Source organism: Populus nigra, chromosome 6, assembly GCF_951802175.1.
Source record: "Populus nigra chromosome 6, ddPopNigr1.1, whole genome shotgun sequence".
NCBI classification, from domain to species: domain Eukaryota; kingdom Viridiplantae; phylum Streptophyta; class Magnoliopsida; order Malpighiales; family Salicaceae; genus Populus; species Populus nigra.
The window spans coordinates 1,986,435-2,014,177 of NC_084857.1; the positions used below are offsets into that span (position 1 = coordinate 1,986,435).

A 27,743-nucleotide genomic window follows, 5' to 3' on the forward strand; every position below is an offset into this window, starting at 1 on the left:
CCTTAAATTAAGTTGGTGTCAAACAAATTTTAGTGATCGCGTGATTGAATTGAAGAAGCAGAAGCAGCAAGAAATAAAATAGATTTGAAACATCAGGGGGCAGAAGTAGCAAGTAAATCAACTTATCTAAGTCCCTTGAGCTTTACAAAAATGTCATCTATCACACAAACAGGCACAGGGTACATTACAGGCATCACTCTGTGTTTGGTTAGTGTAAAAAAGGACAGAAAAGATAAAAATATATTTGATTAAAGAGAGATTAAATAAAGGACAGTTTTGAAATAAATTTTTGTACAGAAATGCTTTCTTTGTCCTCATTGTCTTCGTGTCTTGGCTTCATGTCTTCTATCCTGAAATAATAATTTGCATCTTTTATCTCGAAATAGTAACCAGACGTTACCTTGATGATCTATACATACACAGATTATATGATGCAATTTTCAAATTTTCCTACAAGGTTTTACCTTGTCAATTCTTCGTGTGCTCCTAAAAATTCTATGTTGTGATTGGGGTGTTTAGAAGCTTCATCATGAAGTTGAATTTGATATCTGGAGAGGTCTTGGGGTGCGGCCAGTTTGCACCTTCTGGTACCTTGATACTTTTGAAACCCTGCCCCTTGTACAGTTTGGTGGCTCCAGGATTATTCGAATCACAGTGCAAAGCAATGGAACGGCAGCCCCAGTTCCTAGCTTGAGCCTCTGCCTTTGCTACGAGCCTTTTACCTATCCCCTTCTGGCGAAATCTCTCCCGAACAGCAACATTCGATATATATGCAATTCCAGTCCTTTGGCAGAAACATGTATCACATTTGTAGGAATAAAATTTCAGAAACCAAACGCAACCGAACTGGTGTAGGCAAAAGAAGCTTGTAAGAGAATTAAGTGCACGTATGGAATAAAAGAACATTCAAAATATAAACGATCACTTCTTTGTTTATCAGAGCATTTGTGTTAGGATTGACCTTCCTTGTTATATCTTGTTTCAACATCAACATGGATTGGTCAACACAGATTGTCCAAAAAGTATTTCTTCCAGACACGATCCATCCAAAATATAGATTGATGAACAACAACTTTTCAGTAGTTAATTCTCTTTGATAGCTACGATAACAAACACACCGTGCTGGTTTATTGGCCCACTAAAAGAGTTTCATTCAAATCTACTCAAAACCAATTGCATGCTAGATTGCAATGCAAAGTTTACATGATCACAAAGACCTAATTGTCATAAAAGCAAAACCAAACTTACCTTCTCTGCCTGAGTGGGCCTTTCCTTGGGAGAAAATCAGCAACAGTGTCCACGGTCAATATCCCAGCAATATAGCCTCGATTAAGACTGAAATTCCCATCAGAACCTCCAATTTTGAAATCTTCACTTCCAATATAGAAAGTTTGATCACCTGTGCTACCAATGACAGCAACCAGACAAGTTCTTCTGCAGCCATTTGGTATAGTGAATCCTGATAGCATTGCTACCAGCCTGTCAACCCTTAGCACAAAATGTAGGGGGAAGGAATAATCAGGAAAGAAGGAACTGCAGTGAGTCTCAGCCACTTCCCAGCAATCTTCTAATCTTGCTTCCCTTACAACTATCCCTGGAGATACAGTAGGGAACAATTCAACCACTTGACTCGCTCTGCTGCATAGTCCTACACTCAAAGACCAGAATAATCCAAATAAATTTTAATATCCTAACTATTCATCTGAGTAAAGTACAGATAGATAAGCTAAATACTTCTCTCCCTCCGTGTACCTTTGTTTAGATATCAAGATTCAAGAAACATAGCAGAAAGCAGAATAAACAGGAATAGATTCTTCTACGCAAGCATGTGAAAAGGGATTGATAATAAATAACCACATTCTACCATATTTTTTTTTTACAGTCTTGCTAGCCTGAAAGGAAGGATTCTTGTTTTCATAAAGCTGTTCTGTTGCATTCATAAGGAATCCCATCAAGCCTTTGTTTACCCAGGTGACTTTACTAGCTAAATTAGCTAACATTGACGGTTGTTATAATGTTCCTGGAGCCGATGCATTGCAACATATCTAACTCCAGTTTTTATCAATTCTGAGATTTTGCCTACCCCATTCACTTTCTGAAGAATGAGGGTGTGAACATGGATGGTTCGAAATCGAGCAATTTCTACACCGCACTATGCAAGAAGGTGGTTCGAAATCGAAGTCAAGTCCAAATTTAAGAATCAAGATTCGTTAAAAAACGACAACGATTCGGTTAGTCAACTATATCTTTGACTACAAATCAACAGTGAAACAACAGCACAATAAAGCATGGATACAGAAGAATGGAACATATAAGGAAAGAAAACCCACAAAAGATAATCTACAGAAACTTCGAATCCAGCAAGATATGAACGAAAAGCTCTAAAGGGTAAGGTGAATTTTGAAGTAGGTAGGTAGGTACGTACCTGTAGTGGGGAGAGAGTATTGATGATGAGAAACCCTTGTAGAAGGAGTAAAAAAAGATTGTTTCTTGAAATTGAAATTAAGAAGGTTGTTGTTAATAGATGCGGGAGATACTGAGAATCCCAGCTGTATGGACCGCATTTCTTGTGGAAACAAACAGGAGAGATTCTATCTCGTCTCTCCTCTGTCGAAATGGAGATTCTTTCTGGTTTTCGTTTTGGTTCAGTTAAACATCGTAATGTAAGGAACGTCTCCAGCGTAGTAACTAACAAAATGTAATATATAATACACACGTGTTTTTTTTTTCCCACACTTTGTGGTTCCTTCGCTCCATGTAATGGAAAGTAGATTTTACTAATTTCCATGCACGCGATTGAGTCGGATTAAAATTCTGATGAATCTAAAAAAATGATTAGACTATGGAGAATTTTTCTGGTGTTGTTATTAAATTCAGCATGAGATGTTAAATTTATAAACTCTTAGATTCTTCTTTTTGCTTTACATGAGTTTTAAATTAAATTATATTAAATTTATCATGATATAATTGAGTTAGTTGAATAGATATAAAGATAATTAAGATAATATATTAGATTGATCTTGATTTTGTAGTTTTAATCCTCTAAACTTGTGACTTGAATCAGGAACTCCATTAAATTTAATAATACAATAATAAAAATAAATACTTATAAAATTGAACATTAATCAAAAGTTAAGATATTTGTTTAAGATTATAATAATTTTATAGAAAATATATCAAAATAAATCATGAATATCAATTTAAAATCAACCAAATATTAAGAGAAAAAAGTAGAAAAATGGGATTTAAAAATAAAAAGGAAATTATTTGGTATTTTTATTAAACCCGCCCAACATGTCAACTTTAAAATATTTTGACCCGACTCTTTACCTAATCCGGATTTAAAATTAATTTAAATAAGGGTTGATTTAAGGTGACCCAGTTGATTTGACGAGTCCAAAGATAACCTGAACACCCGATAAAAGCATTGTTTGACTTTAAAACAGATTTCAAGATATCTTTTTTTTTAGTATCGAGACAATAATATATTGAATTAACATGAGATTTGCGGCTTATAAAATGTTTGAGAGTGTGGTAGTGGTTGTTTTTCAAAGTGTTTTTTGCACGGAAATACATTATAATAATAATTTTTATATATATATTTTTTAAAAAAATTATTTTTGATACCAACACATTAAAATAATTTGAAAACACATGAAAAGTTAATTCGAAACAAAGAAAAAAAAATAAAACATTTTCAATTATCTTTAAAAACTCTTTTCGGAAAAACAAGTAGGCTCTTAGCTGGTAAAACTTGCCACCGTCATGGATTTTATTGGGCTTGAAAACTTTATTTTTTAGAACTTTTATTTATTTATTGGTATGATAACAAAAATACTTTCAAAATTTGAGTATCAACTAAATATTAATATGTTTATTTAAAATTGTAATAACCTTTTAAAAAATAAATCAAAATAGATTATTACAAGTGATTCAAAACCAATAATGATAATAAATAATAAAATTGAAAAAAATTAGAAATGTATAATTAGAAAAAATAAATAAACTGAAAAAAAATATAACATGTTGACATAAGTTGGAGCTGTTAACGGTGACAACCATTTAGTTTTTCAATAAATTGGAAGGTTTATTTTTTTAAAAAAACATGTTGACACTAAATAGATGTTCGCCGTTAATTTTCACGTGTTAACAACTCTTAAAAAAACCAAATATAAAAAATGATAGCTATTAAATTTGGTTTGGCATAATGGGTTAATCTAGTGATTTCGGTTCTTATTTGGACATGACTTCATTAATGTGATATTTTTGTAAAAATATTTTTTAATTGAAATTTTTTTTAAATAATTTTATTTTTATTATTAATTTTGTTTAAAAAATATTAATTTAATATATTTCGTATAACTTCTTTCAAAAAAGTAAATCAAACACAAACGAAACCCAATTTTGCTGACGACCTCAACTCAGAAGACTGCTTGTTCCCATTCTGTTATTAACATTTTGGCAGTAGTTTTGAGTTCATTTTCGCATTGATTTATTACTACTTGCCAGCATAAACATGATAATTATAGTATTAATTGTTTTTAAAATATTTTTCATTAGAAAATATTTTAAAATAATATTTTTTATTTTTTAAAATTTATCTTTAATATTACCATATAATTTGTTTTTAAAAAAATTAAATAAAAATAATTTGAAGCAAATTGTTTTTGACAAAAACGCTTTATATCCACAAAAACAAACAGGTGTTCAGCGATTCTTTCTTGGACATGGGTTATTACATATGAACAGACTAGCTTGTCCTACATGAATGATGGGCCGATCAGCATTCATTCTTATCCAGCTCATTCCGGTCCAGAAATGTTACCTCGGGCCCACTATGAAATCCCAATATTATAAATTATACTCAGAATCAACATCTTCTCCCCTCCTTCAGAGGCATAAAATTATTCGCTGCGGAAGCTCCTCACTCGATCCCGAATTCCCTAAGAAAGGAGAGACTGAAAGAGCGAGCTCCTTCTCTACTCGACTAAAAAAAATAAAAATTTAGGGTTAGGGCCGTGGAATCGATGTCCGGCCTGAATCGATCTAGTAGCGTTCCGTTTAAGAACGGCGGTCTTCCTCCACAGGAACTCCTCGACGATCTCTGCAGTAGGCTTGTTCTAAATGTGCCAAAAGAAGACCAGCAATCGTTCGAGAGAATTCTATTTCTGGTCGAGAACGCGCATTGGTTCTATGAAGATAATTCTGTCGAGAAAAATCCCTCATTAAAGTCCTTCACCTTGAAGGAATTCACTTCTTTAAGTATCTTTTTTTATATAAAATTTATCGTTTCTTTAATTTGTCTATTTTCTTCTGATTTTTAAGGTTTTTTTTCTTTCCTTAATAAGATGCAGTGTTTAAAAGTTGTGATGTTTTAAGACCGTATGTTGCTCATATTGATGATATTTTTAAGGATTTTACTTCTTACAAAGTTAAAGTTCCGGTGACCGGTGCGATTATTTTGGATGAGACTTTTGAACGGGTGAGGCCTTTTGTTAGTGAAAATAGTGAAACGCAGTAGTGGTAGTAATCGTATTTGCTTTTGTATTGATTTGCGATGAATTAGAGTTTTGCTCATATTTTGTCCGTGTTACTCGGTGCTTGATTGTTAATATTTTCAAGTTATAAAAGAAAATGGGGGAAGAAAGTCATTCCTATTGTGATTTAAAAAGAATGAGAGGAAATCAAAGTACTTGGTATATGATCGAGATTTTGAATTTTGAACTAATGGGAGTTTTATTATGACGCTGAACTGAATTTAAGGACATTTTAATAAGATGCTTGGAGGATTAGTGATGTTGGGTCTAGTACTTTTTAGCTGGAGAAAACTTAGTTCAGGTTCAGAAGCTCAATGGCACAAATTGTTTTGTGAATGGGTGCAAGTGATGCATTTATCTTCCACAGATACGAGATCTATTTCTTGCTGAGATGAGAGTATCGAATCTTTACAAGTGAAAGGAAAGAAGGGAAAATAATCCTCAGATGAGAGGCTAGGTGTTCGGGGAACTCAAGTGTTTTAAATTGTGGACATAGTTGAGATGGTGTCTATTTTTAAGGAATTGCTACTTTGTGTGTATGGCAATGGCTTGTGCGAGCTTAGTAAATTTTTGTTCTGACGTTTAAAGCATGCTTACCTGATTCCCTGTTTTAACTTTTAATTCTGGGGCTTCAATGAAGGCTTTTCTGTATGATTTAAGGAATAGATTTAAACTATTTACTTTTTTAGATTTACTCCGCACTCTAGTTAATTATTGTGAACTTGTGATTTCCCTTTATCAACTTTCTTATCTTGGTCGGTGTAATTGATAGTGCTTGCTAGTGAAGGGATGGAAAGGGACGAGCTGGAGTTTCCCAAGGGGAAAAAAGAACAAAGATGAGGAAGACCATGCTTGTGCTATCCGAGAAGTAAGCTTTTGTCATGTGTATGAATGTCTGCGTGCTCCTTCATTTATCTTTGAAAGCATTCTAATCTGGTATGATTGCAATAACCTATTTGGCCAAATCAGGGTGTTGGTGATAGTGACAGTCTATAAGGGTTTTAGATATTATCAGTGATAGTTACTTTTATGCTGAATGGTGCTATTGATTCAGTGAAACACAGATTGGCTATAGATGTTTCAACGGTGGACAGCTTGATAAATGCATGCAACAATGGGCTTGGGATCCTAAAATTCTGTCCCATTTGGAGATATCTGCAGGAGGAAAGAGAAAGATTATGTTTTGACTCTGAAGGAGTATTTTGTTAATTGTTCTTCATCTTTCTACTTTTGTTGACCATAAGTCTAACTTGCATTGACCCAACCACCAATTCCTGCTAGGCACAAAATTGTTCTCTTCTGTGGGTTTTAAATTGTCAGACTTCGATACTTCCATGTTGCATTCTGCTATTAGATGAAATAGGTCTAGGTCTGGAATTATAGGGATTTTAGTAAGAGATTAGGGCTTCTGATGTAACAGTGAATAGTAACCGAAGTTACCTCCAAGAAAGAAATAGAAGAAAACAGTGCTTAGGCCATGTTTGTTTCCTGAAAAATAGTTTCCGGGAAATCATTTTCCAAACTTTCCTGTGTTTGTTTGCCATTAGAAAAGGTGGTCAACGGAAAACATTTTCCGGTCAACAGAAAACACTTTCCAGTTTCCGGTCAGAAAAATTTGACTTAGTTTCCAGGAAAGTGTTTTCCCTTTTGGTTGTGTTTATTTTCTGGAAAGTGGTTTCCGGGAAAACACTTTCCAAACTTTCATGTGTTTATTTGCCACTAGAAAAGTTGGTCAACGGAAAACACTTTTCAATCAAAGGAAAATTTGGCTTAGTTTTCAGGAAAGTGTTTTCCTGGAAAATTTGGATGGAAAACACTTTCCGGAAGTTGTGAAAAATTTAGAAATGTTATTATTTGTTGATTATATCAAATTTGATTCTCAAACTTTTGATTGCTATATATATTTTGTTTTGAATATTTATTTTTTAATTTCATCTCTTAAAATTTAATTTTTATATTAACTTTGATCCTTATTTTTATAATTGCTATTTGCTTTTTCCTTATCATTTTTTTATTGAAATTTTTTATCTATCAAATTTGGTCCTTATTTTTTTTATTGTTACTTATTTTATTTGAAATAATTTATGAAATGTTAATTATTATTATTTTAATTTCTCCATCTTTCAATTTTTTTTATTTTTTATTTGATCTTTATTATTTTGATTATTATTTATTTTATCTGAGATAATTTATGAAATTATATTTTTTTTAATTTTATTCCCATTTAACTTTTTAATTTGTAAGATTTGTTCCTCATTATTTTAATAAACTTGAAAAAAATAAAACATTAATAAGTTATTTTCCAGCTCATTTTCCATAACATAACCAAACACTGGAAAGTGTTTTCCAACTTATTTTCGATTACACTACCAAACATCGGAAAATACTTTCCCAGAATTCATTTTTCAAAAGGAAACTACTTTCCAGCAAACAAACGGGTTAGAGAAAAGAAAAGAAAGAAAACTCAAGGCCACAATTCTAAACTAAACTAAAATACTCATAATTCCTTTATTGAAGTCGTTTGATTACATAGACCAGGTGTTCCATCTAGAGGCACTAAAAGCCTTAACAGACGAAATAGGGAATTGAAATCCAGATAGGAAAAGAAAACCATAAATATTAGAAAACTCATAATTAATATTTTAGTTCTTAGGAAGCTTAGATTCATAACTATTATTAATTATTCATGAGTATATGAATTCCTACATGGACTAGTTTGACTAGAAATCTTAAAATCTGTAATCAATTTAAAATAATTTATAAATTTCTCTTTCCTTGGCTGCATCATTAGATTTAGAATTTTTAGATTTTCCAATTCAACTGCTGGCAAGCTCTTATTCAACTATTTTTCAGTGGAAAAAGGTTCTATTACTGATAGAAAGTTATTTCAATCCATTTGTTGCACAAGCATCACTGTAAATTATTTTAGTTGATTCTCAGATGGCTGGGGAGCAGACCTTCTCTTAGGAAAGGGCTTTAATTGATTGCTGTATGCTTTTGAATACTACTTCAGAAAAGTGATTAAAAGAACTGTTAGGAGGATGCAAATGATTGCCACCCCTACAAACACACATGCACAAATTAATTATTAACCGGCCTTTTCTGTTGTGGAATATAGGTGCTGGAGGAAACTGGCTTTGATGTTTCAAATCTTCTTAACAAAGATGACTACATTGAAGAGATGTTTGGACAGCAGAGGGTGCGGCTTTACATAATTGCTGGTGTGAAGTATGATACTGCCTTTGCACCTCTTACAAAAAAGGAGATCAGTGTATGTGACTTCTTCTTGTATAGAATCATCTAGCCTTATTTGTAATTTCATTATCTTAGTATCTACTTGAATAGAAACATAAAGAATTGTCTCAGATCATTAATTAAGGTTTTCTTTACTCAACTTGACCAAACAATGATATAGGATGCTGGCAGACATCAATAAAATGGGTGTTTACTTTGATTGAAGAATCTTAGGACTGTCTGCATCTGTTTTCGTCAATGAGGAATGACCTGCTTAACTTTTTTATAGGCCTAGCCTATATTTGCTGCCTGTTTTCACCAATTAGACTGCGATAATCCATCTCTAGCTTGTATATAATGAGTATCAAAACTTGGTTGATTGTAGAATTTTGCAACAATGTGGTCATTTATGTTGTCTGCTTACAGGAAATTGCATGGCAGCGGCTTGATGAACTTCAGCCAGCAAGTGACGAAGTAATATCTCGCAGCATCACTGGCCTCAAGCTTTACATGGTTGCTCCGTTTTTAGCGTGAGTACTCTGGTACACTATATGAACAGATGTATCACGCCTTAAACTATTTTTGATAAATATAATGTCTACATACAGGTCTTTGAAATCGTGGATTTTGTCACACCAGCCCCCTGCAGCCCCAAGACCTGATATGCCTCTCAAAGGTTTGACCTCTCTTTCCATTCTCAGAATGTTAAAATATACTAATAGATTTAGTTATGCCTTTTATATTAGGATATCAATGATTACACTTTCATAAGTGTTGGCATTTACTATCTTATGAGGATGTGAAGCCTCATATAGGATGGTCTTATATGTGATCCTCTGTTCTTAAGATAGCAACAGCAGTCCTTGTATAAAAAATCAATGAAGTGGCAACCCCTTTCACTGATGAGTTTTTTTTTTTAATTTCTGTCAAGCTACGTGTGTGTGGAAAGCGAAGAACACTTCTTTAGGGAGCGGCACAGTGATAACAGAGAGCCATTTAACTAAGCCTGTATTTGATGCTCATCCTCTTGACATGGGCCCTGGCAAGAGCTTCAGAAATTTTAGATTTGATACTGCTGCAATCTTGCAAGTGATGGAGTCTGGGTTTTCTGCTTAACTTTCCAAACTCCTTTTCTTCTGTTTTTGTAAATGCTCTATATGCTCACATAGCTGGTTAGCATTTCTTTTGTAACCAAAACGTCATCATCAGTCACCTCCATGCCAACTTGTTAGCTGTACCCGATGTATATTGTTCGTGTCAGAATTCCAGGTTTGGGTTTTATGAATATCCTTTACAGAAGCCAGTTTGTGATTAAAAGCGCACTTTCATGGTTTTTCATTCGAAAACAAAATGTCGTTCCTTGACACATTAAAAACAAAGTGGATTTTATCCTCTTTTGAGAAAGTATTTGAAAGTTACTAATTGCAAAAAAAATATTTCAGAGGAAAAAATAAATACTGGTCATCATCTCTAATAGGGGGTGCACACCGAGTCTTGCAAAGTTATTGTACCTCTGATTGTTGCAAGGATATGTGGTGGTATTTTGGTCAAGGAATAATTTCTTTTGACTGCTTTACACAGAGACCGTAGAGTTGTCTGCCTGGTATTTTGCAGGATTAACTACGCATGGTGTCTGGTAAATTTTTATAGATGATTGACTGGAAAAAGAGCTTTACATTTATTGTTCATGCACCTCATGCTGAAGTAGCCAACATTGAACGAAAGTGAGCAGCTGAATTAATGGCATTTGCACTTGCATGTCCTTAAAATAATATTATGGTTATCCATTTTATTTCCCTTTCACGAATAACCATTAAAACGATGATGATCTTAGTCCAGCTGTTGTATATGCCACACTTTTTTAACCATCTTTATTTTGTTCCTTGCTATTTTTAGCGATGATGTAGTGAAATATAATTTCTCCTTTATTCTTGTGGTTCAAGTCTTCCTAAACTATAGGGTGGTTGGAAAGATTCTGTCTATTATTGGATTCTAACTATGTTCATGTGATATCTGTTTCTTTAATGTGCAACTTTTTGTGGAAAGCTTCTTTTTGGTGTCTACAGGATCTCTCAGAGATTTGATATGACATAAAAAGATGAGAAGGTTTGTTTTGCTGGAGAATAATTGGAATGCTATTTTCCTTTGATGAAACCTTAAAAAAAAAAAAAGAAGAAGCAAGCCCTATTACTTGATATTGGATTTTCTATGCCTAATGATATCGTTTTGCTTCAGGGGAAAAAAGGGGGGGGGGGGGGGGGGGGAAGAAGAATATTCTAGTGAAGGATAAGATTCATGTGTTACTGGGTGGTTTGCGTTGTTCGAAATCTAGACCGTGATTGACTTCAGGTCATAAAACTGTATTGCTAGCAACAAGTAGATGTAAGTTGTAGTGCGATTTTGGATCGAACCCACGGGTTTTTTTGTCTTCCTCAAGCTTGGGCCAAATTTACTTGAAAATTAAGGAATATTCCGATTGCTGCCTTGAAGACATGGACCCCATTGAAAGCTCCGTGTAGTTATTTTAGCCGACTGTAAGGTGGAAGGAGCCTGCAATTGATAACGGCTAGCTTGAAGTTTCAACTTTCAAGTGGCCCTGGCATTCTTCTCATTTATTGACAACGGGAGTCACGAGCTATCCTGCTTCAATTACAATGGCCCTTAGTTTCAGCATCTTGATTGCATGGCCTGTTAAGAAATACAGGTTTATAGGGACCTTGTAGAGCGGGATTGAGGCGGTACTTCAGCTGTAATGACCTTGACTGAAAAATGCTCTTTTTTGGCTTCGATCTGTTGTTCTCCGGTGCAGATTCTGCCTCGAGATATTTGGTGTGGAAGGAACGTTATTTTTCAAATCTTTCTAGATTGGTCATTGTTCATAAATTTTCTAGAGGGGTCCAGCAAATTGTATTCTTGATACTCTGCAGGGAAATGACTATTTTCAAGAGACGTTAATGCTGGTCAATGAACTTTATTATCACGAGTTCTTTTTTTTCTTTAGAGCTAGCATGGTAAGAAAATTTTTCTGGGAAATAACACGAAAACTTATCTAGTTACCACGGTTTGAAGAGTAGGTGTTGTCTATGATTTATTTTAAAAATATGGTAGAGGTGATTTTATTAAGTTTTATCATTTTTTAATGTTTATCTAGTTGTAATAAAGATAATATTTATTTTTTAAATTTTAATAAAATTATATCCACCTTATTTAAAAAAAAAAAACAGTAGAGACCATTTTTTTTGTTTTCATGTTACAAAAATGTTTTTAAAAGAAATTAAATTTTTTTATTTTTTTTTATTTTAAATTAAATTTTTTTATATTTTCAGATATTTTTGATATGTTTATATCAAAAATAATTTTTTAAAAATAAAAAATATATTATTTTAATATATTTTAAAATTAAAATATTTTAAAAAACAACCAAGAATACATGCTGAAATTCTAAAGTCTCGGATTACACATGAGATTCTCTAATGATTCTTTTGACTTTTCAAACTGTTTTCCTAAATTTTTTTTCATTACAATGCTACCTCCTGTATCTCAAGACTGAACAACCCATTGTTTCCTGGGTTTCGTGATTGTCTAGGAGACGGCGATGTTGGCTAATAAAACTTGTATTGTAACAACGTCATTATTTTCTTGTTCCCGTTACAGCCATGAGTCGGCAACGTTGGCTAAAGAACCCTGTGTTGTCTCAAGTCAACTATTTTGGTTTGTCGTGATAGTTCCATTTGTGGTTTTATCTGGGTTAAGCCAGAATCCACCGGTTAACCATCCTTGTCAGTGGTCATGGAAAAAAGATAGTGAAACCCCAAAAGATGATATCATGGAGGCAGCCGCGCCACATAAGTTCAAACTCTTCCTTGATTCTAGAGTGAATTTTATTTACTCTTATAGATTATTTGACTGGATTATAGATGAAATAATTAATGTTCATGGATGGCTTGAATTAGAAAACTTTCAATGAATTTTATTTTATTTAATCTTTCAATGGATGTGGATGGCTTGAATTAGAAAACAAGATTAGCATCTCTAGGGATCGAAAACCCTTGCTTACCTACATCTTTGCAATTCCCATGTCTAGGAGTAAGGTTCAAGCATTTATTCACCAAAAGTTAAGATCACAGTCTTTGAATTCTCCTGGGTACAAAGCCAACCCTTTTAGTATCAAGGTCACGTGCTACATTTAGTTTCCACTCTTTCAGTAGGATTTGAATTCTCTTTTAAGCAGTAATGGCAACGAATCAACCGACCAAACCCAAGTGAAAACGATAAAGCAACTTACCGATAAAGATATGTCTGGACACCTAGTATGATTCTAGTCCAGTCGGCAGTGACAGTCTTTGAAGAACAAGGAGGGGAAGGACTCAAGCCCTGGCACGTAACCATTTGTTGGCCGTCGACAGTTTAGCTGTGTTTGTCGGTTTGCCAAATTTGACCCACGTTGTTATCATTATTTTCATGCATGTCCAGGTAATCAATTTTTTTTTTCTTGCAAATTGTTTGTTTGATTTTATGAGATTTGAAGTTGATGTTAGATTTTTGCTCATCATCATTACTGTTTATCACATGATTGATAGCTTTAATCTTTTTAAATTATATTCTGCTGGTAATGTGTAATCTTTTATTTTAAAAAATATTTTTCAAGTTGTTTTTAATCTGAAAAAATATATATTTTTATTATTATGTTATATTAATGTCAAAAATTAAAATATTATTTTAATATATTTTTAATAAAAAAATATTTTTAAAAATATTATACATCATGTTACGAAATACACACGAGAACTCTCCACCTCATGTGATGATCAAGTGCTATAGCTAGTGTCGACATAGTTAAAAAATCAATTCAATTTAATAGTTTAAGCTGTTAAGTGAAGTATTAAGATATGATTTATATTATTCTCTAAAACATACCCTCAAGTAAAAATCATTTGAACTTGAAACTTGTACAGGCTTGTACTACTTTTTATTTAATTTTTATTAAATAAATAAAGATGATAAAATTCGAACTCATAACCGCTTGGTCATCAAGACTATAATATCATATTAAAAAATCAATTTAACATAATTATTTAAATTATTAAATACAATTTTAATATATAATTTACATTATTTATTAAATCTACCGATATGAAATATGTCCAGATTTAAATGAGGATAACTGAAGATAACATGTCAGACTTATTTTCCCTTGAAGTTTCATTCCGAGCTGTCTCGAATAATTCATCCTGTGACAGAATCTTATATCACTTTGATATTATGCTTTGGTATTTGGACGCGAACAAAAAGAAAAATTGTTGCCTTAAATAAAATAAAATAAAATAAAAAAAGAAAATGATTGCTTTGCAATTAAATTAGCATATCATAATCTCGGCGGGTGGCCGGCTCTTGTTACCTGTCGGAGCATGGGTTCACTGTGCATGCCTTCTTGCATCAAACAAAAAACAGGAATCAATCATGGCCAAGTAACAGCCATGTCCTCGTGAACCAGGGGCTATCCTGACTTACCGACATCCTTGAACAACGCCAAATGCTACAGCCAGAGGTTTGGTAGCCGTGTAGGCCCTGCTATACGTGATCGGTTTTTCTATATGTTTGTTTGTTCCTGTCGCCACAGTTATTTTTTACAAGTGTTTTTTTTTAATATATTAAAATATTTTTTTTATTTTTAACATTAATAAAATAAAATAAATTATTCGTTTGATAAAAAATAAAAATAAATAAAAAATATAGGGCTGCCTTGATGAATTATAAGTTGATTTTGACAAGTAGTGATTTTTTCTTAACCAATTCTGAAATCAAACATGATAATTATGCTTCGAATTCTCTCAGCTCTATGAATTTCAAAGGGATGATGAGAGCAGGACGGGGAGATATTGAGTTTCCCCCCCACTTGTATGATTAAGCTCCTGGTTAACGAGGAAAATCAAAATAATTGATGACTAGGCATAATTAACTAGGTTGTTAGACAAAACATTGTGAGGTCAGTATGAGTTAGTTGGGTCTTGCTTGGTGTCTCTCATGTGCTCGATGCGGGTTTGCTTAGCTGGCTGACCGACCAATTAGATAAGTTCGCCTGTGATTACAGGACCCATCGAAGCTCCGTCAAGGACAAGAAAAGAGGGTGGTTCTTTCCACAATGATTCAACAAAGGGAATGGACTCACATTTATAATAAGCTATCTACAGTGCTAAACTAAAAGAATCTTGTTCCTGTACTGGTGAGTAAATTACACTTGTAAAACCTAATTGTAGTTTGAGAGGATAAATCTAAGTGCATTTACTTTATTTTTAATCAAAATGATATAAATTAAAACAATCTTGTTCCCGTATTGACGAATTATAGATACAAAACTTGTTTCGAAGCAATGCTCGAGTCATAGTTTGGGAGGATAATCTAAGTGTATTTTTTTTAATCATAGTGATATTATTTTGATCAAAATATTAACAATTTAAGGTCTTAGTTTTATCCTAAATCAATTTAAATTTTTATCCGGGTTAAATAAAGTTATTTTTTATAATTTTTTAATTTAGTTTAGTTTAAGTCTCGAATCAGCTGGAATCTAGAGTCAACCAATATGATGAATTTAGATTTTATAATTAGAATACCATTTGTTGTTGTTTTTGTTATTATTATTTAGGTTGAATGGGAGTTCGTTTAATCACTGATAAAACTACAACGGTCATGTAAGTAAATTTTAAAACGTTATCTTTGCTTTTGCGCGACCATTTGAAAGTGACGGCAAAAGGCAAAAGGCAAAAGCAAACCCATGGAAGATGGAACACTCTAAAACGTTCGAGTTTTTGACTCTTCTAGACTAGTTTTAAAAAACAATTTTTTTATCAGTTCTTCAAGATCAACCAGGGAATCATAAAAATAAATGCACGCAGTTCTTGTAATTCATAAATTAAAAAAGAAAAAAAATGATTTTACGAATTTAGATGCAATTAAAAGAAAAGGCTACAAAAATGGTCAAAATCACTGTCAGCTTCGCAGGCAAAGCCAGAAAAACACATCATGCTTGGAGAACACTATGAAGATCACAATCTCCTCTCATTTTCACATTCAATGATCGAAAAGCTTGCTTAGAGAACACTCCTCCTAACTCCCAAGAAGTCAAGTACCTATCAAGCTCATAGCCAGCATCAATATTAAAAAAAAGAGAAATCGAATTCAAACATTTCTTCATGGTTACAAACAATAATAAAATATTAATTAATTTTCATGTATCAAAATCAAGTTTTCTTCATGAATCTAGATAGACTGTGAAGGTCCAAATTAATATATTTATACAAAATTCCTTCCTTCCCATTTTATTTTTTTAATATTGGAATGCAAAATAGTAAAAGTAGAAAACAAAATTATCCACCGCCGGCACAGGTAGCTGCTGAGTTTTTTAATTAGTTGAATACAAAGTCCAGTGACCGTACACGTGTCATCTAGTTGTATCTCTTCTCCAACAGGGAACCAGTAACCATGCCATCAGGTCCCATGTAACCACCACTGATCGGTGACCACCCCCCCCCCCCCCCCCCCCCCAACGTTCACTTTTGTACACCGCCAAGCCATCTCAGGCCACAATCTCTGCCATGTGGCAAAAGTAAATTTCCTCTTCAAAAGCACGAAAGATCCATGATTCTAGCTATTATAACAACTGGCCGAGAGAGACCCACGTGTCCCTCTCTCAAAACTCTCAAATGATCAAAATTCAATGCCCCCTCTTTTGCTCTCTGGTTCCTTCTCTACCATTTAGCCACTAAGAGGTTGCAACGTCTGGAGACTTGACTGGACACCAGGCACTACTGTTTAAAGGACAGTGAATTTGGTTCATTTTTGACTATCTGCCAGCTCGTGGGTCTGCACCGCCCTGTCTCTTCACCACTCTGGTTCAATTGGGTGTAGACCCACTGGCTAGTCCTTCTCACGTGTTTTCTCCTTGGCACTGATACAATGGGTGGACTCCAGCCAAAATACAAAGACTCCAAGCTCTGCCCTCTTCCTCCTTAACGTGCTTTAGGCGAGTTAAAGGTTCCGTTTATTTATGCAATGCGGCGTGTTGTTATCTATATGTCTCTTCTTAGTTATATATTTTAAATTATTTATTTAACTAATACATATGAATTCCACCGTGTTTTTTAAATCTAACCCCAAAAACTACTGCTGCAGTGTTAAATAAACATGGCGTGAATGGAAGCTCTTTTGCTTTTGTTATTTAAAAAAACATTAAATTGATATTTTTTAGTATTTTTTTTAAATTTGGATACACAAATATAAAAAAAAACCTAAATAAATTATTTTAAAAACGAAAAATTGCTTTCAACCTACAGCTCGGAGACAGACACACGAAAGTTGCATTCCCAATGCTGATGCAGTTAAAAGTTGTATTGAAATACGCTTCAAATATACAGATTCAGTGACAAATTTGCCTTTTGAGCGAAGGAGAGGTGCCTTGGAGTAAAAGGGAGAAAAAACAAGACTTTATTTAGAAAACAAACGAGGAAGAAACCAGAGCGTGAAAACCATCCTTGAAGGGTAACTAAGTGAGATGGACAAATCAAACAAGTGGGTAATAAGAAAAGAAAAAGACTGCAGGCGGTAGTGGCAAGGACAGCACGACATATGGCTAAGTGACAGCCCACAGAGGAGAGAGGGCCGCTGAGTGGAGAGGTGGTGCTGGTGCTGGTGGTGGTGGTGATGGTGTGGTAAAGTTAAGCATCTGTGAAAGTGAAACCTACCAAACGCCAGATCAATATAAAAAGACAATAGCCCATACTCATTTGGCCGCATGCGGGTTCCTTCCTCTACAATATAATATTAATCATTTAATTTAATTTAATTCTACAAGCTTGATTGATCCAACTGATAAATAAGTATACTTCACTTATTGCCATTTTGAGTTTTGAATTAAATGGAAGTTTATGAGAAACTTTTTTCTTCAAATTTATTAATTTAATGAATTAGTTTGATGATTGATGATTTTTTTTTTGATGCTCTAGGTTGATCTAGACAATGTATTTTTAAAATTAATTATAAAAATAATATAAATATTTTTTATTATTGAATAAAAAAATGATATGCTTGCTATGGATGGAGAAGAAGTTACTCCCCTGTGGCCCTTTGGCGGTGTTAATTTTTGTGGTTGTGCTGTATTCTTAAAATTTTTAATTTAAAATTATAATTTTTTGTTTTTTAATTATTTTACTAATATTAAAAATAAATTTTAAAAATATTTTAATATATTTCTAAATAAAAAATCCTTTATAAATCTAGAATATAAAAGAAAATAAATTAAATTAATTGGAAAACAATAACAAAAAAGACAGAAAAGGAAAAAAAAAGAAAAAAGAAAACAGAAATCAGGCAGCTAGCTCTCTCCCCACTCTCATCACCATATATACCCCTACTCTCTCCCTCAAGCCTTCGCTCAACTCTTAAAACCAGAAGACCAAAACCTCTCTCTCCCTATCTTTCTAAGAAGAACCTATCTTCCTTTCTCTCCGAGAAGTTTAATACAGCAAGTTTAGGTTTTTTGGTATGGCAAAGGACATGGAAGTAGCAGAGGCAGGATCATTCTCTGCAAAGGACTACCATGACCCACCACCGGCACCATTGTTTGATGCTAAAGAGTTAACTAAGTGGTCATTTTACAGGGCCTTGATTGCTGAGTTTATAGCAACACTGCTCTTTCTTTATATCACTGTTTTGACTGTTATTGGTTACAAAAGCCAGATTGATGGAAGTGCTGATTCTTGTGGTGGGGTTGGTATTCTTGGTATTGCCTGGGCCTTTGGTGGCATGATCTTTGTTCTTGTATACTGCACTGCTGGTATTTCAGGTGGGTTTTTCCCTTTTGGTGTCTCCTCCCCCATAAAGTCTGACTTTTGATTTCTTTCTCAGCTTACTTCAGCTTATTTTCTAGCTAGACGATCTTCGTTTTTTATAGTTTCTGTAGAGGAGTGTGCATCTGAATGTTAACATAAATACTTTTTACCAGATAATATCAGCAAACAAGCTTAGGATTGGACTTCCCGTTTTTAACTCTACATTTTATTCATTAAAACAAAAACTTTTGACATGAAAATTTCACCTAAACTGGCTATATATTACAAGGGATATTTCCTTTCAGAAGGATTTGATATAATGGGCGTCCCAAAAAAGAATTTTTTGGCTAGAGCTTTGATAAAAATAATTATTCTAGCAGTGGGGGGCTTTACTAGCTTTCCTGTTTATACCAAATAGCAAGTTGTGGTGATTTTCATGCGATCTTTTTTATTTTAATTACAATATTTAAATGTGATTTATTTGGTAATATTACAACCAAATTACCTATAAACGTCATAAAATGAGGGTTCTTCATGTCTTGATTTTTTTAACCTTTCCTTGTTAAAGTTTGGTGAAACCAGCGTACGTTAGCCAAGAGTAACAAAAACTCTCTTTGTTGTGCAGGGGGTCACATTAACCCAGCAGTGACATTTGGGCTTTTCATAGCCAGGAAGGTCTCTTTGATCCGGGCTGTGATGTACATGGTGGCTCAATGCTTAGGAGCCATATGTGGCGTTGGGCTTGTTAAGGCCTTCCAAAAGTCTTACTACAAGAAGTATGGTGGTGGAGCCAACACTTTGGCCGATGGGTTCAGCACCGGCACTGGATTGGGTGCTGAGATCATTGGCACTTTTGTCCTGGTCTACACTGTTTTCTCTGCTACAGATCCAAAGAGGAGTGCTAGGGACTCCCATGTGCCTGTATGTGCCTTATCACTCTCATGTCCTTTTGTTTTGTTTCTTACCGTTTAGTTTTCTTGACGGGTTGCCATGGCATAGACAACGTAAGGGCTATAATTGATGACCATATTTTACTGAACTGGTATGGTCACCGTCCATAAAATAAGTGGTTAAGAACCTAGTCTATGCTTATAGTAGCTTAGGTTTAGCCCACCTATACTCATTTATCGAACCTTTTGGTTTGGATTGTTGATGTGCGATTCCAACTTCTTTTGCTTAGTAGTAAGTAGTTCCAAATGTTTTAGGACATGTTCACAATCCCTTAGACATGAAGAAAGAACGTAGTTTAACTTCCATGGCAGATGAAATGTTTAGCTATTTTAAAGATGGTGGGATTAAATCATTTCCATTGGCTGACCAAATCAGGCTCACAAGCGAGTCTCTTGACTTTAGCAAGAAGGCTGTGGTATTGGGACACCATTATTGCATCTCTTAATTTCTAAACCCAATTGAGAAGTTATTGCATGCGCAACAACTTGACTAGTATTATTGATTCTTGCACTTGTGGGGTGCCATCAAAGTTATTTCACACAGTGTACGATTCACCATTTCCTGTCTTCTTTTTCTGCTCTTGTCTTGAAGTAGATTTCACTTTTTTCAATGTCTGATGTGTCTTTTCCCTGACTAGGAACAGTTTCTATCCAACTTTATTTCAACAACTAGGGTCCTGGTCCTCCTTTATTTCACACAATTTTGTTTTTTAGAGCATTAAAAAATAAATTAAAATATTTTTATGTTTAATTAATTATTTTTTTATATTTTTAATTATATTTTAATACATTTCTTAAAAGAAAAAAATATTTCAAAAAGAAATCACTTCCTTAATACCTATGACTCATAGTCTTACGTGAACAATCCCTTTTTTGCATTATTGTATACAGCTAAAGGAAAAGACTTTTGTTTATTTGCTTGACGTCATGTTCCCTTTTAGCCCTATTCGGGATTTGGCTGACAACCTGTTACATTTTATGTGATCCAAGATCTTAATGTACTAATTTTGCTGTTTTTAAGTTTGAGATAAAATGATCTTTTTTAATACTTCCAAAAAGATTTGTATGCTTCACATGTTAATGTATGGTGCCATTTATTTATTCATTGAAGTCTGCACCTTTTTCTTTTAATTTTTCTTTGAGGAGGTTTGTATGATGTCTATGATTCACAATCATTAATCAGATTTATGCTTTATCAATTCTTAATTAAAGGTTTTGGCTCCTCTTCCAATTGGATTTGCTGTGTTCATGGTTCACTTGGCCACCATCCCCATCACTGGAACTGGCATCAACCCTGCTAGGAGTCTGGGAGCCGCTGTTATCTACAACCAAGACAAGGCCTGGGATGACCATGTAAGCATCCCACTAATTAAAAAAATTATTTAATTAACGAAGTTTATTTACTTTGTAAAGGGCACTTGATTATCTTGTTAATTTTTTCTTGCAGTGGATCTTCTGGGTTGGACCCTTCGCTGGTGCAGCCATTGCAGCTTTCTACCACCAATTCATCTTGAGAGCAGGAGCTGTCAAGGCTCTTGGATCATTCAGGAGCGCCCAACGGTTTTAAATCTCGGGCCCTTTTCAACTTGAATAATGAAGAAGTGCTTGCTGCTCCAGCTAGTGCGTGCATGGTGGTTTCCCTTTATTTATCCCTTTCGGTTTTCTTTTGTGGGTGTGTGGAAAATGAGAGGGTCTGGGAATCATGGAATTTGTAGATAAAGTCTCTTTGAAAAGGGGAGGCTTTTATTATCCCTTTTGTCATTTTCAGGCGCTTGCCTTAGAATTCACTTCAATGTTATGTTCTCTTTCTTTTGCACCTATTGTGCTTCCTTCTAAGTAAAGCCTAGTCTACCTTCTCTTTCTCCTTTGCTTGTTATTATCACATCACTTTTAGCTGCATGCACCACTACTCTTTGCCATTGCAAATATATATATATATATATATATATATATAATTACTTAATCAGAAGCTCCCAATTGGGTCCAAACCTGACTAGCTAAAAGATTAAATGAAAGATTAGACGATAACCACTCCATATCTTGTCTGCAATAAATAAATAGCAAGGTTGGCACAAATCTCCCGATTCATTTGCGAACATTGCTTCACAGAGCATGGAAGAAGGGGTTCTTCTAAGCATGTGACTGCCACCGTACAACTGTGTATCTTTGCAGTCATCTGTGATCACTAGTTACGTTCTTAAGTAGATTTCACAGTAAAGGTTCTGATTTTATTCAAAACAGATAAATTAAACAATGTTTATACACAGTGATTCAATACTAGATGAGCTACAAAAGGAGACCTTCTCATTTAATATACGTTGCAGTTGATGACTGAAAGGATCATACTTTTCGAACCTCTCCTGTAAATTGTAAATTGTGTATTTTTAAAAAATAAAAAAATATTATTTTAATATATTTTAAAATTTTAAAATAATAAATATAAAAAAATATTATTTTAAAATAAAAAATAATAGATACTCTGATTCTGTTAGCTGAAGAAAAGAAAAAAGGAAAACAGAAAAAAAGTTGCGATCCTCTTAAAACAGGGAAGGCTTGAAATCATGGGTTTACGGGGTTCAAAACCGAGGCCCAAATTCTGTTAGATTAATATTTGCCTTTCTCTAGGATAAATTAGACTTAAACCCATTTACTCACATGCTGGTTCTTCAAAGGAACATATTGTTTGTTTTTAAGGCATTTGAGAAAATTTGATTTTTTTTTATTTTAAAATGTGTTTCTAAATATTTTTAAATTATTTTTATGTATGGAAATCAAAAGTAAATTTTTTAAAAAATAATATCATTTTAATGTATTTTCAAATAAAAAATATTATAAAAAATAACTGTTTGATTATCACATTATAACTATAGGCTCAGTTTACTTCAAATTTTCTCCTACATGTTGCTATTGGATCCAGGGGAATTTGAACCTCAAGGCTCACAGCAACATTACTTTCTTTTTATCAGAAATATCCAGGCGTGTAGATCGATTTTTTCCGGTTCACTGGGAAGTCGGACACAATAGGTGTTGAGCTATACAATAAAGATAGCCATTCCCCATTACATTATTATAGATAAAGAAAACGAACTTAAACCTTATTTTACTAGAAGAAGCTACGCTTACACAAGCTTAAAGCCTGCTCAAGTCGGTCTGTAAATGAACATATCCGGCTCTTGTGGGGGGATGGTTTTGAATAACTCAACTAAATGTTTGATGCATGGGCAATGTTCTAAATGTATTTATCATAGGACGGTGATCAGTTTTGGTCTATGACCATGTCGTATTATTGTCAATGCCCTGCCTGATGATCGGCAACGGCACCAATCAATGAAGGGCATTATCTTTAATTATGGATGATCAGGACATGGTTAAAAGTTCGTCAAACAAAAATGCTCCTAGTGCTTTAGCAAGTTTTGACAGCTCCATGACCAACCTTTTTGACTGTTCATTAATACTCAAATAAAAATGGAACAAGATATGGTTAATTGAAAAGTCTCTAAACTCCCCCAGTTTGATTATGGTTGAGTTAGTGCTCCTTGCCACACATGAATCCTTTCTAAGATGGCCATTTCAAAGCAATAAAGCTCAACTTCTTAGACAATTGTATAACATGCATGATGAATCTAGGCTTCATAAAAGGAGTTGCTTCCAAGTCAAATTTTCTTGAGCTATTTGACAACAGAGTGAAAGCAAGTGCTTGCTTCTTTATTGCATGCCTGTTTCTCTTTCTTTTCGTGACATAATGTCACTTGGGTCCAAATCACCCACTGTCCCACCCTTTCTTTGGCTGCAATACTTTGGAAAAGCCTTGACATGCATAGAAGATCATGATTTCTCCCAACACGAGACAAGGCAATTGATGCACACTTGTCATTTCTTTTTCATGCATATACTTTTGGATTATCAGACTCAATGGCCGTTACGACTTCCTTTATGCCTGTTTGAAATCCAAAAACAAAGCAACGAATCAAGATTATAAAAAGACCAGCAAGCTCCACTACCAAGCTTCCTGTGTAGCAAGCTCAAAGCCATGGCACCTATCACCACCCTCTTCTTCTTCCTCTGTTCTTGGTTTCATGATCTCTCCACCCCTCGTGTATTACCACTCCACATTTTGCATTTTCAGGACCCCCATGTGTTCCCAGCACTGGGATATGGTCCCATGGTCCAGGATTTTTCAACCCCCTTGTTGATCTGATCAGTCTATGGAGCTTCCATGTCTTCCGCCAAAATTTGTGTCAGACTGTCAGATAAACATATACAGAGGCTGCCGCTGAAGCAAAGCTAACCTGCAGGTCTTGTTTTTGGGTCTAGTCTTGTTGTAAATTTGGGGCAAATATTACTTTTTTTCTTGATCTCAGTCTTCACAATTTCTCTGCATGCTCGTCTTCTCTTCATTTATATCTCGTATTTCGTTGTTGTGATATTTGCAAGCACATCATAGTCTATTGTAATGTAATGTATGGTGACTAGTTGTTTTAATTAAGTCAGCTGGATGTAAAATCTGATTGGATTAGTCAGGTTTTCCTATTCAATTGCTTATCTGATAAATCTAAAACCTAGTAAGGATTTATCAATCAGATGGGGGGGGGGGGGGGGGGGGGTTACAACTATGTATTTTGAAGCCCTAACACCAAAAATCATGATCCCATTTTATCCTATCAGTGTCATGTATCAAATTTCTAACCAAATGGCTACCCTATGTCATACTAGATGCAGCAATTTATGACACAAGAAATGGAGACTCTCTGTCTTGCATAAATTCATTTTGGTAGAGATCAAGGAGGACACTTGCATCAGATTATCTAAGCCTCATTGTTTGATTGGTTACGTTTAAGCAAATGCATATTAAATCCCTTCATAATCCAATGGTTTTGTCTGTTATTTTAGTAAATCATGTGGTTTCAAGGTAGCAAGAAACTGACACTGATACAAGTACACTTCCATTAATGCACTAAGATATCACACATATATATCAGGCTTTCATGAGGATTATGAAATGACATCCGAACAGGAGCATTCAACAAATCTATTGAAGCTTTCAAATGGCAATGAGAGGCGGTTGAGCAGGGAAGGAATAGAAATCATCAAGGATGACTTATCTGTTGGCGAAACAAAGGGTGCCTTCAGCACTGATGATTCTCTGAGCCATTTGATCATCAAGAAAAGTTTAGCAACCTTCCAGCCATGGTATAAAACTTCCTTAGCAGTATAAACGTAGCCATCTGGTAACATTCGAAAAGAAAAGGAAAGCAGAGTAAGAAGTTAGAAGATATTAAAATGTGAGATAAAAAAGTGATACGCAAGGAGTATTCATATGCAAAATCAGTTAATGCGATGGTTGATATTATGCCTATCCACATTGAAATGCATATTAGCTAAGGCAGCAGGCATCACATCGAACTGTAGTTTATTTTTTTGGGGATAATGATAACGCATAAAAAACTTGATGATTAAACATGCACAACTGACCTCCCATCTCTCAATGTGTGCCTCTGTTTGAGTGTCTGTCCAGAGAAGACACGCCACCAAATCTTCATGCCACAGTTGACAAGCTGCTGTTAAGGGGAAAAAGAGCATTAATATACAAGCATACCACTTATTTAGACATGGCATATCCACATGGTTTAACCATGTAAAACCATTAACTCAGTTGTTTATATGATATTATGACAACAAAATGATCATGTTGGGACCGAAAATATTCAAAACATTGCACCAGTTAGCATGAGAAGAAGGATAGGAATCAGGTTGAGTTTTCTACCTGCTGTTAACAACCCAAGTTTCTCTAATCTGGCTCCACTCAAGCTACTTAACCTTGTTCCTAGCTTTCTGGCCAAATTTCGTAGTTCTTCTATTTAATAGGGAAAAAGAAGAAGAAGAAGATTCTGGAGTGGAGAAGATGCAATACACCTGCAAGCCAGTCATTATTTGTTTAATATCAGATACATTTGACTTTTCTCATAACTGCAAGTAAAAAATAAAGGGAAAAGACACTTACACAAGTTCACTAGTCAAACTGTAGCGAAATGCCTCGGCTCATCAAGTCCTATTGCATCAATTTTGAAGGTGCCCATTAATTTCACGCATCAGTAAGTGAGAGTTATCAACAGCATGTTTGCTTTCATAAACTATATATCTATACAATTCATGCCTAGGCGCAGGCTTCAATGATCCTAATTCCTTCAGGGGATCTGTTATCACATTTTTACTGCACAACTCCTTCGCTGGTAGGACATGGTTAAACCAGAAATCAGAAAGTGCTATTTTCAAAGCATCCCAGTATGCCTCATCTCGGTATAACCTGAATAGACTGCTTCCATTAGGAGTCCAAACATAGAAATCCATCCAATCCTTGTCCAGTATTTCCATTAAACCTTGAGCTTGTGGAATACAATAAAGGGGGACCCGCTTCCAAGGTGAAGCCCTTTTCATATCTCCATTAAAAAATGGACACTTTATTTCTAACACTCCTCTGGAATTCAACCCATAATACTTGTCAATTAACCCATCAGGTGAAGCTGCAAGCCAATCATCTTTTAAGTTGTTCTTACCATAGACCTGAAATCTGGGAAACAAAATTGTATTTCCTGTTATCAACTTATATCTTTCAAGTGCTTCCTCTTCTTTGGCATTGCTCCAACAGGTAGCCATGTTACCAGAAAATGGTTCTTTTGCACCAAGTTTCTCTAACCAGAGCTGGACTCGCCTACCACGCCAAAAACCAATAGCCCCACTGAAAGTGCTTGCCGTCAGTTTATGCTTTCTTTGATCTTGCCATTTTTTGAACCTGTGCTGAAGACTGCTGGATTGAAGAATCGATGTATAAGGACTACTTGAATCTCTTGTACAGGAATGATTGTAGATTTGAGAATTTACAGGTTGCTCTTCACCTAATGGATCCAATAAAACCTGGCTTGAGTAGTTTCTTCTGTTGCTAATATCAACTTTAAAAGGACCTATATCACAATTATATTTGCTGTTGTAATATGAAAGTCGGAAATTGATGAGGAAACAAGATACAAATTCTTCACTGCCAAACAAAAACAAATGACAGTAAGACCAAAGAAGGGGGTGAGATTACTAGGCAATCAAAATTACACGATAAAACATCTCTAATTAGACCTCCATGTAAACATAAGAAATTAGTTTTATCAAATCATGCTACTCAACAAAATACTATGCAATTATCAAACTTCAGGATCAGACCCTGTCCAAATTATCTAAAACTGCTTCCACATAAATGGCACAGGTGCAAGATTTCCTCCAAGATATAAAGGCATAGAAGCCTTCATTGGAAAAAAGTGAATCACTTTGGTATTTGTCTCAAAAATATATGAACCGAGGTAACTGGTGAACTAACCCAAAACTCTTCTTGCCCTTTCATGCTCACAAATTTGTTCAAATTAAACTGAAACAGTTTGGCAACTTTAGATTTCTGTATAATCATTAAGAAATAGGAAAAATAAACTTACGCACTACACCATTAAAAGCCGCAACTCACCCAACAAATATGTCAGTTACACAATTAAATCACCAACTTGTAGCCAAACCCAAATATGTGAAATCATCAAAACGCACAATATGTATGTAAATAAGCTGAGACTGACCGGGCAAGTTTGCGAAGAGGACTCGGCAGCATAGAGACACCAAATGGGCTTTGTTGAGGAGCATAAGCAGTTTCTGGGTGTCTGTAACAGAAGATGTAGTCTGGTTTGTTTAATCTCTTAGAATGGAGAGAGAGAGAAGGGGCAAAGAGGGTTTTAGAGTTGAGGTTTCGGAGGCAGACAGGCTTTTCTGTGTTTGTGTATGGGTTTAACTAACCTCAAATCTGAACTAGATTTTCTCCATCCTCTAACTCAGAGTGGCCCACTTTGTTACCAAATTACAGGTTTCCACGCCCAGTGGATAAAAAACGAAAGAAAAACGCAAACGATCCAAGGTAAAAGACCCGAAAATAAAGGGTAAACAGTAAAAAGGAATCAAACCTTGAGAAAACTAATCAGCTAAAGAAAATGTCAATGTGGCAGTGCTGTGAGTCAAACAAAAAAAAAACCTTTCTTTATAGAACCCAATCAAAGAAAGAAAGAAACAAGCCTGAGCAGTTTCTTCTACTTTGTTGGGGTCTTTCAAAGAATATCAAAGAAAGATGCATTTATGGCCAACGATGAGAATAAGGGACTCCTTCAAGATTGCTT

The 27,743-nt window shown here is 34.5% G+C and overlaps 4 protein-coding genes across 8 annotated transcripts; 2 read left to right on the forward strand and 2 right to left on the reverse strand.

The window, feature by feature from the left end:
* Positions 1 to 222: 222 nt before the first annotated feature.
* LOC133697224 (GCN5-related N-acetyltransferase 4, chloroplastic-like) lies at positions 223 to 2,681 on the reverse strand. 2 transcript variants are annotated; one of them, XM_062119663.1, is made up of 4 exons: positions 2,426 to 2,681; positions 1,249 to 1,648; positions 465 to 784; positions 223 to 350 (listed from the first exon to the last, which is right to left on the reverse strand). In XM_062119663.1, the coding sequence occupies exons 1-3, from the start codon at positions 2,562 to 2,564 to the stop codon at positions 496 to 498; spliced, it is 828 nt and encodes a 275-aa protein (XP_061975647.1). In that variant the 5' UTR covers positions 2,565 to 2,681; the 3' UTR covers positions 223 to 350; positions 465 to 495. The 2 variants fall into 2 exon arrangements, with proteins under 2 accessions (XP_061975647.1, XP_061975646.1); XM_062119662.1 differs by having other exon boundaries at positions 223 to 784.
* Positions 2,682 to 4,872: 2,191 nt separating this feature from the next.
* LOC133697393 (mRNA-decapping enzyme subunit 2-like) lies at positions 4,873 to 10,070 on the forward strand. Its single transcript, XM_062119898.1, has 7 exons — positions 4,873 to 5,262; positions 5,355 to 5,482; positions 6,310 to 6,405; positions 8,656 to 8,808; positions 9,198 to 9,301; positions 9,380 to 9,447; positions 9,703 to 10,070. Exons 1-7 carry the CDS (start codon positions 5,028 to 5,030, stop codon positions 9,885 to 9,887), a joined length of 969 nt encoding a protein of 322 aa, XP_061975882.1. The 5' UTR covers positions 4,873 to 5,027; the 3' UTR covers positions 9,888 to 10,070.
* An 8,108-nt stretch (positions 10,071 to 18,178) lies between these two features.
* On the forward strand, positions 18,179 to 21,407 carry LOC133696994 (probable aquaporin PIP2-5). Its single transcript, XM_062119308.1, has 4 exons — positions 18,179 to 18,609; positions 19,221 to 19,516; positions 20,758 to 20,898; positions 20,993 to 21,407. The coding sequence occupies exons 1-4, from the start codon at positions 18,309 to 18,311 to the stop codon at positions 21,110 to 21,112; spliced, it is 858 nt and encodes a 285-aa protein (XP_061975292.1). The 5' UTR covers positions 18,179 to 18,308; the 3' UTR covers positions 21,113 to 21,407.
* Positions 21,408 to 22,970: 1,563 nt separating this feature from the next.
* On the reverse strand, positions 22,971 to 27,444 carry LOC133697697 (uncharacterized). 4 transcript variants are annotated; one of them, XM_062120434.1, is made up of 5 exons: positions 27,156 to 27,444; positions 25,547 to 26,504; positions 25,310 to 25,458; positions 25,018 to 25,103; positions 22,971 to 24,770 (listed from the first exon to the last, which is right to left on the reverse strand). In XM_062120434.1, the coding sequence occupies exons 1-2, from the start codon at positions 27,217 to 27,219 to the stop codon at positions 25,603 to 25,605; spliced, it is 966 nt and encodes a 321-aa protein (XP_061976418.1). In that variant the 5' UTR covers positions 27,220 to 27,444; the 3' UTR covers positions 22,971 to 24,770; positions 25,018 to 25,103; positions 25,310 to 25,458; positions 25,547 to 25,602. The 4 variants fall into 4 exon arrangements, with proteins under 4 accessions (XP_061976418.1, XP_061976416.1, XP_061976415.1 ...); XM_062120432.1 differs by having other exon boundaries at positions 25,018 to 25,100; positions 25,547 to 26,578; positions 27,156 to 27,442; XM_062120431.1 differs by having other exon boundaries at positions 25,547 to 26,578; positions 27,156 to 27,442.
* Positions 27,445 to 27,743: the final 299 nt, after the last annotated feature.

What these genes read in the sequence shown, in the direction of transcription:
- LOC133697393 (XM_062119898.1), top strand. Translation starts at nt 5,028, where the DNA reads ATGTCCGGCCTGAATCGATCTAGTAGCGTTCCGTTTAAGAACGGCGGT. An exon ending in ATGCTTGTGCTATCCGAGAA is followed by an intron (nt 6,406 to 8,655) that starts GTAAGCTTTTGT and finishes TGTGGAATATAG; the next exon opens with GTGCTGGAGGAAACTGGCTT. An exon ending in ACCTGATATGCCTCTCAAAG is followed by an intron (nt 9,448 to 9,702) that starts GTTTGACCTCTC and finishes ATTTCTGTCAAG; the next exon opens with CTACGTGTGTGTGGAAAGCG.
- LOC133696994 (XM_062119308.1), top strand. Translation starts at nt 18,309, where the DNA reads ATGGCAAAGGACATGGAAGTAGCAGAGGCAGGATCATTCTCTGCAAAG. An exon ending in CTAGGGACTCCCATGTGCCT is followed by an intron (nt 19,517 to 20,757) that starts GTATGTGCCTTA and finishes TCTTAATTAAAG; the next exon opens with GTTTTGGCTCCTCTTCCAAT. An exon ending in ACAAGGCCTGGGATGACCAT is followed by an intron (nt 20,899 to 20,992) that starts GTAAGCATCCCA and finishes TTTTTCTTGCAG; the next exon opens with TGGATCTTCTGGGTTGGACC.
- LOC133697697 (XM_062120432.1), bottom strand. Translation starts at nt 27,187, where the DNA reads ATGCTGCCGAGTCCTCTTCGCAAACTTGCCCG. An exon ending in CCTCTTCGCAAACTTGCCCG is followed by an intron (nt 26,579 to 27,155) that starts GTCAGTCTCAGC and finishes TTTGTTTGGCAG; the next exon opens with TGAAGAATTTGTATCTTGTT.
- LOC133697224 (XM_062119663.1), bottom strand. Translation starts at nt 2,564, where the DNA reads ATGCGGTCCATACAGCTGGGATTCTCAGTATCTCCCGCATCTATTAAC. An exon ending in ATACTCTCTCCCCACTACAG is followed by an intron (nt 1,649 to 2,425) that starts GTACGTACCTAC and finishes CTTTGAGTGTAG; the next exon opens with GACTATGCAGCAGAGCGAGT. An exon ending in GGCCCACTCAGGCAGAGAAG is followed by an intron (nt 785 to 1,248) that starts GTAAGTTTGGTT and finishes TTTCTGCCAAAG; the next exon opens with GACTGGAATTGCATATATAT.